General features: G+C 35.3%; 1 protein-coding gene across 1 annotated transcript; it reads left to right on the forward strand.

Moving 5' to 3' along the window:
• Positions 1-774: 774 nt before the first annotated feature.
• Positions 775-14,285, forward strand: LOC117932649 (elongation factor G-1, mitochondrial-like). The gene is made up of 20 exons (XM_034853930.1): positions 775-1,217; positions 2,439-2,660; positions 3,226-3,347; positions 3,451-3,601; positions 4,234-4,314; positions 6,175-6,270; positions 6,378-6,466; positions 6,607-6,673; positions 7,198-7,236; positions 7,492-7,552; positions 8,042-8,151; positions 8,233-8,307; positions 8,397-8,465; positions 8,586-8,707; positions 9,926-10,051; positions 10,226-10,346; positions 10,503-10,603; positions 10,700-10,760; positions 13,793-13,846; positions 13,942-14,285. The coding sequence occupies exons 1-20, from the start codon at positions 846-848 to the stop codon at positions 14,050-14,052; spliced, it is 2,250 nt and encodes a 749-aa protein (XP_034709821.1). The 5' UTR covers positions 775-845; the 3' UTR covers positions 14,053-14,285.
• The last annotated feature ends 410 nt before the right edge of the window (positions 14,286-14,695 follow it).

The following is a 14,695-nucleotide window of genomic DNA, read 5'->3' on the forward strand; positions in this document are numbered from 1 at the left end:
TGCCTTTGTTCATCTTTGAGATTATTATTCATTTGCTTATCTTGTTAGTTTCTTTGCATTATCATGATCAACTGTTTGGAAACTGTTCTTGAAACAGTCAACTGAAAATGGTTTTCTAACCTGGAAAGTCAGTTGGTAAACCTTGCGCATAAAAAGGAATTTTTGTAAGAGTTTATTTTGGAAAACATATTTTTAAAAATAAATATGAAGTATTTTATTTTATTTTCAAGAATGTTTGAGTAATAATAAAAAATATGGAGGTTATTTGAGTTTTGAGTAATAATTATGAATTTTATTTTGATATTTGAGTTTTAAATTAAATTTTGGTATAACTTGTCAAGTTGAGCTCCAAAACTTTAAAGTTTTTTTTTAAGATTGTATTTTAAAATTTTTATTCAATATTTTATATTCTAAAACATTTATAAATTTTATTAAAATGTTATTTTATAAAATAATATATTAAAATATTATATTTGACCTTATGAAAATAGTGGGGTTAATTCAAAATACGGTTTTTTTATTTTAAAAATAAAAAAATTGTTTGTTAAAAATTTTCGTTTAAACATTATTTTTTAAAATAAAGTGAAATAAAAAATAGGTTTTTTTTTAGAGGATTTTATTTTATTTTAAAAATAAAAAAAGTATAGAATATGTTTTTAAAAATATAAAAAATTTTAAAAAAATTTCATTTGGAAATTTCTTTTTATTTTTATTTTTAATTTTGTACCAAAATTTTCGCTATCTCGTGGGTCCAGAGGGTTTTGGGTTTAGTAGTGTAGCAGCAGTTGGAAACCCTAGGGGTTTAACCAGCACGGCGATCAACCCCGCCCAGAACCCTAACGCCCATGGCTCCCTCCGTACGGTCTCCGGCAGTTCGCATGCTATACACCCTCTCCTCCGCCCTCAAAACGACGTCGTCGCCTCTTCTGACTGGTCACCGGCGGACTTTCTCAGCCGGCAACCCAGCGCGAGTGGAGGCAACATGGTGGAAGGAGTCAATGGAGAGGCTTCGAAATATCGGAATCTCTGCCCACATCGATTCGGGGAAGACGACGCTGACGGAGAGGATTCTGTACTATACGGGAAGGATACATGAGATTCATGAGGTTAGAGGCCGCGATGGAGTGGGTGCGAAGATGGATTCCATGGATTTAGAAAGAGAGAAGGGGATCACGATTCAGTCTGCTGCTACCTACTGTACTTGGAAAGATTATCAGGTGTGAGTGGATTCAGTTGGTTCCGTTTCTATGGTTGATGACAAAATGTAGGAAAAAGGAAAGAAAAAGAAATTGTTGAATTTTGACTTAGTTTATACTAAACCGCACTTGCTATGAGTATCGGTGCGATTAATTGCGTCTCTTTGGTTGCTGCCCAAGTGTGGGAAAATGTAAGAAATTTTAAATTGTGGAATTAGAGAGAAGCCAGTCGATGTTCTCGTAGTGGTTATCCAATGGTTTCTTGTCTGTTTGTTAAATCTAGGACAAGAAGATTTTTGAATATCTATTTAAAAAACCAATCGGGTCTGGTGCTATTTTCCACACTTGGATTGATTATCGGATACATAATTGATTTTCTTTTGTTAAGGTTTCATTGTGTGCTGTTTCCTTTGTAAGAAATTGTAGGGAAAGTGAAGAAACCAAATTTTGGAATCTTAGCTTTAGTATGGAGAGGGAAAAATGGATTAGTATTCAATCTGCTGCTACTTATTGTACTTTAGAATACTTATCAGGTGACAATTTGCTATTACAATTTTCTCTTACTTTGACACCATTTAATTGTGAAAATGTAGGACAAGAAAGAATTTAAAAACCTTGAATCTTGACCCCCTGTTGTGTTGATGAGAAAGCTGTGGATAAGTGAAGAAAACAGAATACTTAATCTTCTGTTTGTGTTGTTTGGGGTTTTCCAAAAATGAAAGTTTGTCTCAAATGGGACAAATATTCTTGTATCAGGGTCAGTTCTGCAGCAGTGTTTCTTCCTTTGGTCCCATACGTTGAAAGTCATGTGATTAAAATTTACTGTTTAGAATGTTTATCAAGTATCGGGTCCATTTGGCTGTTGTAGAATGGGGGAAATAATTAAATCAAAATTGTGATACCATTCATTTGGTTTCCAGAAAAGAAAAAAATAAAAGAAATCACAATATATATTTTATTTTTGTTTTGGTTTCCAGATATTGAAAAGATCGCATCAACTAAGCCAAATGCTTTATTTGGCTGAGTTGAACAATTAAGGTTCTCTGGTCACAGCTTATCATCAATTTACTTGGTCTGGAAAATACCGTTGCCACCATTTTATGATCTATTTCTTTAGGTTTTTATCCATCCAGAAATTTGTGTACCTTGTTGCACCCTCTTTGCTAGATGTTATATATATTCTTTTGGTTGCCCATTCAAAAGAAAAAAAAAAAAATCATCCAGAAATTGTTTTTTTGGCAGGTTAACATAATTGACACTCCTGGTCATGTCGACTTCACCATTGAAGTTGAGAGGGCTTTGCGTGTCCTTGACGGTGCCATTCTTGTCCTTTGTAGTGTTGGTGGTGTGCAGAGTCAGTCAATAACTGTTGATCGGCAAATGAGAAGATATGATGTTCCAAGAGTTGCATTCATTAACAAACTTGATCGAATGGGAGCAGATCCATGGAAAGTTCTCAGTCAGGTACAATTTATATTTATGGTAGCCTGTGAAAATGTTTGAAATTTCCTCTCTTAATTTGATTAGTTTACTATTGCATAGTAAGTTTCATTAAAGATTGGAAGGAAATCTACTGTACAATTTCTTTTTTGGTGCAAATGGGGTTCCAAGTAAAACCAGGATATTGGTTGGATAATCTTAAATTTAGGGTTGAAGCTCTGCAAGAAACATGAATGAAACTAATCCCTTAATGACAGTTTTAGTTGTTTAGAGCAAGAATACTGCATGGGAATTGCAATGGTGCCAAATGTGGAAATTATACTGGACAGAGACTGAGCATATATGTCTTCTTGAGATACCTGAGGGCCTTTATGCACTGGTCTTTACTTCTCACAACACCTAATACATCTATATTTATAGAGAATTTTTTTTTTCCTTTGTTGATGATACAGGTTTTGGATAAGAATCTATGAAGTACCTGAATGTTTTTGTTGTTCTGTTGGGGGGATTTGTCAAACTAGTCGCAAGTCATTGGATTGAGCTTGGATGCTCAATGATAAGCAGCTGATTCTATTGGCTTGTTTTGTAGGCAAGGTCGAAGCTCCGGCATCACAGTGCTGCTGTGCAAGTTCCAATTGGGTTGGAAGATGATTTTCAGGGTCTTGTTGATCTTGTGCGGTTAAAAGCTTACTATTTTCATGGTTCCAATGGGTATGCTTCATAAGCTTTGATTAGCTGCTTAATTCCTTTTAGTGTGGATTATTTTATAATATTAATAAATTTTCTTTTCTTATTATCTTGTTGCCTTTTGCAGTGAAAAAGTTGTGGCCGAAGAAATACCTGCCAATATGGAGGCATTGGTTGCAGAAAAGCGGCGTGAACTCATAGAAATGGTTTCCGAGGTTGATGATAAACTAGCTGAAGCATTTCTAAACGATGAACCTATATCATCTGCTAGTCTTGAGGTATGTTAAGAGAAAAATAATCCTTAGAAAAGGGTGCGAAACATGTATTCTTCATGCATTTCCTCAGTATACAAGCGTCAATGCTCTCAAAGAAGAAATATCTGGTTGCCTCTTAGACTATAACCCTCATATCTTGGCAAAATTTATCCTTTCCCCATACTTAGTCATGAAGAAAAGACAAGGCAATCTGTCAGGCAGCTATGGTCAATAGCTGCTGCTTTAGAGGGATCCACCTATTGAATTTTGGCCATCCTCCTCTTTGTGCCCCCCTCTCTTTGCTTGCAGGGATTGCTGGAGGAAACTCATAATCCATTTTGTATCAATTCTTTTGGCGCGTCTAATATATTCTCACTTCATTTGCCCATCAAAAAAAAAAAATATATATATATATATATATTTTATATCAAATCTTTAAAAACGTGACCATGAGATTTACCACTTTCATTTAACTTGTTCCTTATGAATGTGTGTCGGTTAAATATCAGTAGCCCAATTTTAACATCATTCTGGGAGCTAATGTTGCAATCCTAAATACTGTTCATCCTTTTGTTGAATGTCAAAGAAAAATTTAATTTTTAGTTATATGTTATTCTTGTGGTTTTGAAGTTCAGAGTTTATTTTCTCTTGAGTAGGAGGCAATCCGCAGGGCTACAGTTGCACAGAAATTTATACCTGTCTTCATGGGCAGTGCATTCAAAACAAGGTATTATGAGGTTGTTAATTTCTTCCTTTGAATGATATTCAGCTCTTTATAGCAAAATCCAGGCAAATTAAAATTTTCATATGTCAATAGAAGGAACCAAATTTTTGTTGAGTATGTATTTAATCTTTTGGGCATTCTCCCATTCCTTTAAAGATGCTTTTCCCAGACCTTATATAATCAAGTCTTTGAGATTTCAAGGGGAATGATTTCTTGAAAGGATGTAGATCATCCTATGGAATTGATGCAGGATTTTTTTACTTCCTGCACATGGAAGTTCCTTAATTTATAGAATTAAATGAAATATCAAAGAAGATAAAATAAAAGAAAGAAGAAATCCTTGGAAGTCACACCAAGGTTTCAGGACACAAGATCCAGCGTTTTTTGAGAACAATGGTTTTCTAAGAATCACACATGTGACAGGCAATCTCACCTTCAAAGGGAAGCATAGTAGATGTTGAAAACTTTTATTAATTTCTGGCTCTTTCAGTTTGAAAAGCTACATAGATATATAGATTCTGATTATTCTTTTCTCTATAGAAGAACTTTCCTTAGTCCTTAGTTTTCCTTATACAAATAGGAATAGATATAGGAAAGAATATTGTTTAGAAACTAAAAGAAATAGAAACTTTCTTAACGCAACAAGAAGACTAAAAGGAATAGAAATTTGACAAATTGTAAATTACTAACTAAAACAGAAACCTGACAAAAGACTGAACTTAAATAAACTAATAATCCCAATGGGAAGTTAAATCATCATTGGTGTTCGAAATTAAGGCTTGGGCATTGGAGCTAGCCTTTCTCTTCACTTGTAAATTCTCAAAGTGTGTTTGCCACATTGTTCCCCATCAAGAATGCATGACATAACATTTTTAAGCTGAGAGCAAAGTACACTTTTGGGTGCTCTTCCTTAGGCACACTTGATATAATTGCTTTTACTTGTTAAAAAAAAAAAAATTAAGCTGAGAGCAAAATTGTATATAGTGAGTGGTCAGTACAATGAGTGTTGCGAGTGTTTGTCTATCAAAAAAAAAAAAAAAAAGAAAAAAAAGAAGAAAAAAAAATATTCACTGTTGCAAAAGGCATTTGGGTGAGTTGACCTAGAAAGCACCGTGCTTGAGGTTAGAGATGCTGAGGTAAGCTCCTAACTGATATTTAAAATTATCATATAACTTGTTTTAATAATTTAATCATCTTATAGCTTTGGTTTACTTAAGAATGGAGCATACAATTAAGAAGTTAGGCATTCTTGTCATGAATGGAGGTGTTAAAGTCCTCCAGAGGAAAAGGACCCAGACACTTCCTCCCACTTAGTTGATTTTTTCCCTAATCATCAATGGTGTTCCTTCCCCTTTCATTTCATGATCTCTCTTCTCTCAAACTGTGCACTAGTTCAATATCTATCTTCCTTTTTTTTTGTTTGGTGAGAAGGGAAAGAGAGAGCAGGGGGAAAAGACTCTGACACAAGGGTGTCTAAATCACCAACTTTTGCATCTCTCTCTCTCTCTCTCTCTCTCCCCATTCATGCACAGACACAAGTTGTGCATTGAACCCATATATAAATTTGGACTTTTCGTGTCTTCAAGATTCTTTTTGTGGTAAGTGGTTTTGGGTGTGGCTTGGTTGTGGTAGGAACTACTTCAATGACCTTATTAATGATGCTAATGTGAAGTCATAGCGAATGTGAGTTGCTTTGCTCCCTTGTTCTGCTGCTTGATATTATATATAATAGTCAGGATTCTTCTCCTCTCCTTGGACACTTTCCCTTTTGATGTTAATTATAATAGAAACATGTACTATTTGTGCTGCTTGTATGCTGGACTTGAATATTTGTTAAGCTGTATTCTTCATCTTCTGCCGTTTTGGAATACAGGGAGTGCAACCCCTTCTTGATGGTGTGCTTAGTTATTTGCCTTGTCCTACTGAAGTTAGCAACTATGCTCTTGACCAAAACAAGAATGAAGAGAAGGTGTCCTGTTGATGACTGTTCTTTCTTGAATCTTCTCTTCTAATTTTGCATAGCAATCTGATGAAGGTACTAAAATATCTTTTCTCCTTGGATTGGTTTCCTATTAGGTGACTTTATCTGGAACTCCAGTTGGACCTCTAGTCGCACTGGCTTTTAAATTGGAAGAAGGGCGCTTTGGTCAATTGACATACCTAAGGTACAATTTCAAGTTTGTTTGGTTTTATTTTTATTTTAATGTGTGTACAAGGCTCTTATTTATGCATTAATGGAGTGTTATATGTTGATCTAAACCATATATTACTGAACTCGTGCTAACTTTTATTTTTGTTAATGAAGAATCTACGAGGGTGTCATTCGGAAGGGTGATTTTATAATCAATGTAAACACAGGCAAGAAGATAAAGGTGAGTTGAAGTCCAAGTCATGTATGATTTTGGTTTTATGGTTCTTATTGAAGTTTAAAATTTCTGCTTTGTGTGAACCAGACATTGATTTTTTTTCCTTCGTTTTTTTTTTTTTTGATGTGCTATGATTTTATCCCCATTTTACTTTAGCCAATTTCATGATGTGAGAAAAAGAAGTTTCCACTTAAAATCAATTTTCCATTCCTTAATAAATGATTTCCATTGAAGTTCTGTTGTTCATTGTGGAGAAAAAAATTATGCAACACTTGAAAGGCAAAAAGTGCCTATATGGCTTGGTGTTTGTTTGTCTACGGTAACATCAAATATATCTTTCAAGGTGACTCATGTGTACTTCAGTAAGTGTATGATCAATTATTGATGTGGTTGAAAGCTTCAGATTTTGTGTTCCAATAAAAACATGTTCCATGATTTCCTTCTGCATGATGTGGACCACTGCCATTTTAAGTATGATATTTCTGATTTTGTTAAATATATTGCTGAAGCCTTGTCATTTTATTCTACAGGTTCCTCGCTTGGTTCGGATGCATTCTAATGAGATGGAGGTTAGTTTTTGCTTAACACATTCATCTCACTAGCATATGCAAATGCAATTATTAGTTTTTCTCCTTGAGAGGGTGGGCCAAACAAATCCTTCGGGAGTCAAAGATCTTATAAGATTTTTTCAGTTTGATACTAGATCATAGATCTGAAATTTAGTGTTTCTCCTAAAACTTGATTTTTTGAACTCCAGTGAGCTCATTTTCCTTTTCCCTGGGTTGTTATTTTATTTGATTTTCTTTTATTTTTAAATTCTACAGGACATTCAAGAGGCCCATGCTGGGCAAATAGTTGCTGTCTTTGGTGTTGATTGTGCTTCAGGTTTGACTTACCCACTGCATACATGCAATCAAACATGAGAATTTGTTTCTATGTTGTTTTCCATAGTCAAAAAATTTGACTGGACCAGGGCGGAATCACTGCAATGTTGTTTTCCTTGTTGATCTGTTTTTTGTAATCTTGGAAGGATTCCTCATCTTTCATCATACTTACCGATCTCAATGCAATGAAATTTCTTGTATCTAATAAGAAAAAGTTCAAGTCTAGGAGAGAGAAGGAAATGATGAGATGGACATTTGATAATGTCGATGGAAAAATATTTAAAATTCTATTCTCTACTGCATATTGTCTTCAAAATACTGGAGTTTGGAGGAGGATTCATTTTGCTAACTCAAAATAATTGCGATGAGGCTGTTACAACTTGTCTTATGATGCTTCATTCCAATTTTGCTTATGTTGCTCTCTGCTTCATTTGTTTCATATATATATATATATATATTTCATGATATCTAAACTTCTTTTTGTCATCAGGTGATACTTTTACTGATGGGTCTGTGAGATACACCATGACCTCTATGAATGTTCCAGAACCGGTCATGTCATTAGCTATTTCACCCGTTTCTAAGGATTCTGGAGGACAAGTGAGTACTGCCAATTGAGATATCAATTTACTTTGTAACTGATGGTACCAAATGATGGTAATTTTTTTTATCCTTGTACAGTTTTCAAAGGCTTTGAATCGCTTTCAGAGAGAGGATCCTACTTTCCGTGTTGGGTTGGACGCTGAGAGTGGGCAGGTTTGATTTATGACATGCATTTCACACATTCCTTAGAGGAAGAAGTTTTATCATGCCTAACCATGACATCAAAATGGTTTCTTGAGCAGACAATTATTTCTGGAATGGGAGAGCTGCATTTGGACATTTACGTTGAACGCATTCGGAGGGAGTATAAGGTGCCTGGTCTTTTTGTCTTTCTTTAATACAGTGATGGGATTCTAGTAGGATTGCTATTCAAAATCTTCACCTGTATACTTAAGTACTCCTCTTTCCCTCTTTAATTTACCTTTATGAAGGTTGATGCAACTGTTGGAAGACCTCGTGTTAACTTCAGAGAGACTGTTACTAAACGTGCTGAATTTGATTACTTACATAAGAAGCAAACTGGAGGACAAGGTCAATATGGAAGGGTCTGCGGGTAAGCATAGATCAATTATTGGCTTCTTCTTTTTGTGTATATTCTTATTATTTAATAAAAGTATCAACTGCAGATGGATTGCCAAATTTATTTTTTTTCTTTGTGCCATTTGTTTGAAACAACATTCATTTTTCTTTTTTATTGGGCAAGTTGTTTGTTTGTATATTTTATTTGGTTACTTGGAAATTCTACAACCTGCAAAAGTTTATTCTCTCCCTTTGAAACTGAGTTTCTTGGTTAAGTTACTCATAAATCAGAATATAGTCTTTTTAGAAATCTCAGCTGAAGTTTGTTAATAACGTTGTACAGCTGCTTGAAGAAGCTTCCTAGAGGGCAGGGAGCACTTCCTGGCTGTCAAAGAACTTGGACTTTGTCTTTATACATCCTAGAAGTACTTTTTGTTAAGTTTGAGGGTCAAAAGCTCTTCTCATTGAAGCATTGTCAGCTCAGACTCATGAGAATAACATGCTTGAAAGACATATGAACCCTGAGTAGTCTGTTGTGTTCCAAACACATGGCTTTGTGATATCTTTAAAAGGATAAATATGTACATTCCATATCTTACCTTCTCTGGAGCCCTTCTGAAAATGTAACACCCAAACATTATCAAAACATCTTTGAAATAACCTCTTTCTACATCTTTCTTTTGAGAAAAGCACTTCCCTTGGAATCAAAATGCATAAAACAAACCCTTAATAGGAATTCTAAATGCTTTGAGTCAATAGTAGCTGTGACTGTTTGGTGGGTTATCTGTATCTTCACTTCTGTTGTATGACCAAGCAGGAAAATATTAGGGGTGATTGTTCATGATTTCTGCTATCTTCTCCAACTTGGGCATCACATTTTCTAGGTTTTCGTATCAGTTGTAATGTCTCAAAAATATATATCTTTGTCATACAATTGGTTTTTGATAAACAATACATTATGCCTGTGACTGGCGTGGAGTTGCTCAAAATACGAAGAACCCATTTGTTTTGGGTTCAAAATACAATTTTTACATACCTACTACTAGTGACTTGTTACATGTAGCATGCTCATCAAGCCAAGACCTAGGCACCAATCTAGTGCCTAAGCAAACTGCAAAGTTGCTCCTGAGTTTTGACAACTAGTATGATACATGTATCATATGTACTATTACTGAATGTATAAGTGTTCCTATTCATGAATGAGAGTATCTATTCTTTTGGAAGTTTCACTAGCATTTCTTTTTATTGGCAGGTATGTAGAACCACTCCCAGAAGGATCCACCACTAAGTTTGAATTTGAGAACATGATTGTAGGACAAGCTGTACCATCCAATTTTATCCCAGCCATTGAGAAGGGTTTTAAAGAAGCAGCCAATTCGTGAGTGGTTTACCTTTTTTATTTTTTTTTATTTTTTTTATCTGATCTTTTTTCTTTCAATGGATTATATTTGGATTGATATATTTTCTGTTTCTACACGTGAACTTTTGCTAACTATCAAAGACGTGTGAACTATTGTTATTAGTATTGATCTGATTTCTCGTACTTGTACAGGGGTTCACTGATAGGGCATCCAGTTGAAAATATTCGTATTGTTTTAACAGATGGTGCTGCCCATGCTGTGGATTCTAGTGAACTTGCATTTAAGTTAGCTGCAATTTATGCTTTTAGACAGGTTTTTCTCTTGGCCTGATGCCTACGTGAATTTGTTGGTAAAATAGATTTCAAAAATTTCTTTTAGGCTTTTATCCCCTCTTCTTTTTTTTCTCAAAGCTGTGCTTTACCCCCTCATTTTACTGCAAGATTTTCACATTGCTGCTTTATGGAACAGTGCTATACAGCAGCCAAACCTGTGATATTGGAACCTGTAATGCTTGTGGAATTGAAAGCGCCCACAGAATTTCAGGGGACTGTTACTGGTGACATCAATAAGTGAGTGCTTCTATTTACTCTCTACCGAAATGTCATCAATGCTTTCATACTAACTCCTGGAAATGAAAAAAAAAAAAATGTCTGCATCTATAATAGGAGGAAAGGTGTGATCGTTGGAAATGACCAGGATGGAGATGATTCTGTAATTACTGCCCATGTATGTGCTCCTTTTCTCGCTCTTCTTGTATTCCTTTTTAGAGTGTGACAAGTTCTTCATGCTAGAAAAAAATTGTTGTTGCTCTTGAGATGTGGCACAATTGGCAAGGGATTGGGGCTGGAATATCCGCCGCTTAAAGTTTGATTTGCAGGAGAACAAAAATGCTAGCTCTCAAAGAACATGTTAACATAATGTTTAGTAAATGACCCCAAATCATGCTTATCATACAGCCTGCATAATTTTCAAGACCTCAGTTGTTGGGTTTGGAATTTTTCTCATGCAAAGTGTCTTTTTTTTTTTTTCCTGGTTTGTTTCTACACTCATAATTAGATATCCACACATGTGTTTCTTACTTATGCATGATGTCCATTAAGCAGAATGTTGCATTCATAATATATACTACTTCTGACAAGATTTATAACACTTGAATAGCAACTTGGTTGCATAATAATGGAAATCTTTCCAACACATTCCTCTATCTTAATATTCCCACCTTTGCAACACCCTAGTTGGCTTCTTTCAATGCATTATTGGGATTAAGGTGAGGGGAGTCCCTTTCCCCTTGTTTGTTTTAACAATGGAAGCACTCAGAAGAAGGCAAGGGAAGGAGGATATATTTTGGCTTTTAAGGTAAGTGGAGGAGGAGATGAAGGAGTGGGGGTGTCTTATCATTTATTCTTTGATGACACTCTTATCTTCTATAAAGTTAGTCAAGAGCAAGTACTTTATCTAAGTTGAAAGTTGAATCTCATGTGGTTGGAAGTCATCATTAGTTTGAAGATCAATTTGGAGAAAAGTAAGTTGATTCTAGTGGGCAAGGTTCCTAATGCGGAGGAATTGGTGGTCGAGATGGGGTGTGGGAAGGGGGAACTCCTTGTCGTGTATTTAGGTCTGCCTCTAGGAGACTACTATAGATTGAGGGAGGGTTGGCATGTACAGTAGAAGAGAATTCACAAGAGGCTAGCTACGTGGAAAAGGCAACATCTTTCTAAAGGGGGCAGGGAGAAGCCTTTTAAAGTCCATTCAAGAAGGAAAAGGAAGACGTAAATAAACTTTAAATAAGATTAATATTAGTTGGAATTAAATTAGAATTAGTATTAATCGAAATTAAATTAGGATTAGTATTTGTTAGAGTCAAATTGGGATTAGCTAATTAGATTATAAGATAATTAGAATTAGAGTCATAATAGGTTATTAGAATCCTAGTAGACTTTAGATTTCTTAGAGAAGCCTATAAATAAGACTAATCAATATAAATCAAGGTAATTAATTGATTGATGTTAATATTTTTTTTTTAATTGCAACGATTGCAATCCTCAATGGTGAGACTCCATTGATTTTCTTCTAAGTAAGACTCCTAAAAGGCCTTAGTGAGACTCTAAGGTTTCTACCTCTTCTTTGTTGTATCTTCTTTCTCTCCATTTCTTTTATTTTATTTTTCTCTACCATAAACTTTATTCATTATTCCTCTCCTTACACCCTAAAAATAAAAACCCTAGCCCACTTATTTGATTGTAGGCAACCATCCTAGGTTGTCCTACATCAGGGAGACTTACTCTCATCAAGAGCACTTTGTAAAACTTGACCATTTACTTTATGCCTCTATTGTCTTGCCCAAGAAGGTCAGTTCAAGGATTGAGAAGATCTTAAGGTACTTTTTGTGGGGGTTCATTAAAGAAAAGACCGCACTTGGTGAGATAGGAGATCACTTTGAGAGAGGAATGTAATAGAGGTCTTGGTATTAAAAAGCTACCAACAAATTAACAAGGTGTTGCTAGGCAAGTGCATCTAGAGGTTTGCCTCAGAGAATGGGTCCCTTTGGAAGTGGGTTATTGTTGAGAAGTATGGGGAGGAGGGGGGGTTTCCTAAGGTAGTAGGTGTGGTTTTGACATTGGGTTGTGGAAAGCCACAAGGAGAGGTTGGGGAATTTTAATAGCTGAACCTCATTCAGGTGGGCAATGGAAGATGGTTGAAAATCTAGAAAGCTAGATGGTGTAGTGATTCTACTCTAAGAGTGTCTCTTCCCTATTTGTATTTCATAACTTTGAGAAAGGATGCTTGGGTGGCTGATGTATGGCAGTATGGGATCAGCAGGGTGACGGAGGGTGTTGGAGCCCTTGAATAATTGTGGGGATGGATAGGTTAAGGCCTTTCTCTTAAGCATTCAAGGGAAGATTGTGAGAAGGGATGAGGAAAATAGAATGGAATGGATGAATGCAAGGAAGAATAAGTTTTCAGTTAAATCGTGCTACACTTGCTGAGGCATGAAAGAGTGGAAGGGTGCCTAGCTTGTTGGAAAAAGTTCTCTAGATCAATTGCATAGGAAAGGATGGTCTTATTGGTGACTCAATATTTTCTTTGCAAGGAAGATGAAGAGTCTATGGATCACATCTTTCTACATTGTATGGGGAGATAGGGTGTTATGGAATTTGGTGTTTTCCTTGTTTCGGGTTGTGTGGGTGATGGCAAGTTCAGTAAGAGAAACTCTTTTAGGGTGTCCTGGTTCATTTTGGACAAAAAATGAAAGGTCTAGAGGTTTGTCCCATTGTGTACATTTTGGACATTATGTAAGGGCAGGAACTGGAGATCATTTGAAAGCAAAAAAAATGCCTAATCAAGCGCTAATCACATGTCTTTATAGCCTTTTGTTGTGGGATAGATTGTAGATTGTACATAGATGATCCCTAACCATGTTAAGAGTTTATAGATTGGTTAGGGTTTTCATGAAGGGATTTTTGTTTTTCTTGCTCTTTTGTGTTTTTGCTTTTTGGCGTCACTAGTTATGACTTGTGTACCTTGGAGCACTTTTGGTAGGTGTTTTTTGTTAATACATTTATTTTATTTTCCTGTCAAAAAAATAAAATAAAATTGAAGAGTAGTTAATCAGAAAGCATTGGAGTTGTTTGGAAGAGACTCAGGGTTCTAAGAATCACCTTGTCAAGCTTGCTTCAATCGTCAGTATTAGCAGTACTAATGGTTTGCATCAGTTTTATTGTAAGTAATTATTTGTGGAATCATTTTCTGCTTCACAGGTCCCTCTAAACAATATGTTTGGGTACTCAACATCACTTCGTTCAATGACTCAGGTAAAACCAAGTATCATTTTATAAGGGCTATGCCATAGCTGGAGTTGCTCTGCAGAATATGTTAAAATATACGTTATTTGATCCTCTATGTGCAGGGGAAAGGTGAATTCACAATGGAATACAAAGAGCATTCACCGGTTTCTCAAGATGTGCAGCTGCAATTAGTGAACACCTACAAGGTCAATAAGGCAGCTGAAAATAGTTAGGGATTCTGCTGTGACTTTTTGAGGAACACGTCCCTACATTCATAGTGTAAACCATATCTTATTTTTTGATATTTATCCGGGCCAAAAGTGTTCTGGTCTCTAAATTTTGACAAGCCAAATAATTGTTACCTACATTCTTTAATACGAATAATGTATGAAATGACTGTACTTTAAACAGGTATTCATCACAGTCAAATTGTCTTAAAAAGGATAAAAGGGCTATGCAATTTTCATCTCCTTCTCTCTCAAATTGTCTCATATTGTCTTTAAACAGGTATTTATGACAGGAGGAGAATGATGGATCTTCAACTTGAATGATAATTCAAATTTTCATATGAAAAGTTACAATAGCTAGTTAAATTAAAATAGGAAAACCAATCTTTGTTTCAAATAGCTTATACTGCAGAGAAGGGTGATATAATGTTTTCAACTGTGCCCTAGAATGACCCATTAAAATAAAATCATGCTCTATTATAATGTTTTATTACAAGGGATCCATTACATTAACCCAGAAAGTTCCAAAGCAGACAACCCAAAACTTGATAGACTACACTTCATAGAAGCTTAGGGTTGTTTGGTTCTTGTTTTCAAGAACCGTTTTCTGTTCTTGAAAATAAAAAACACAAAAAACTTGTTTGGGGAA

This window comes from Vitis riparia, chromosome 15 (assembly GCF_004353265.1).
Source record: "Vitis riparia cultivar Riparia Gloire de Montpellier isolate 1030 chromosome 15, EGFV_Vit.rip_1.0, whole genome shotgun sequence".
In the NCBI taxonomy this organism is placed as follows: Eukaryota; Viridiplantae; Streptophyta; class Magnoliopsida; order Vitales; family Vitaceae; genus Vitis; species Vitis riparia.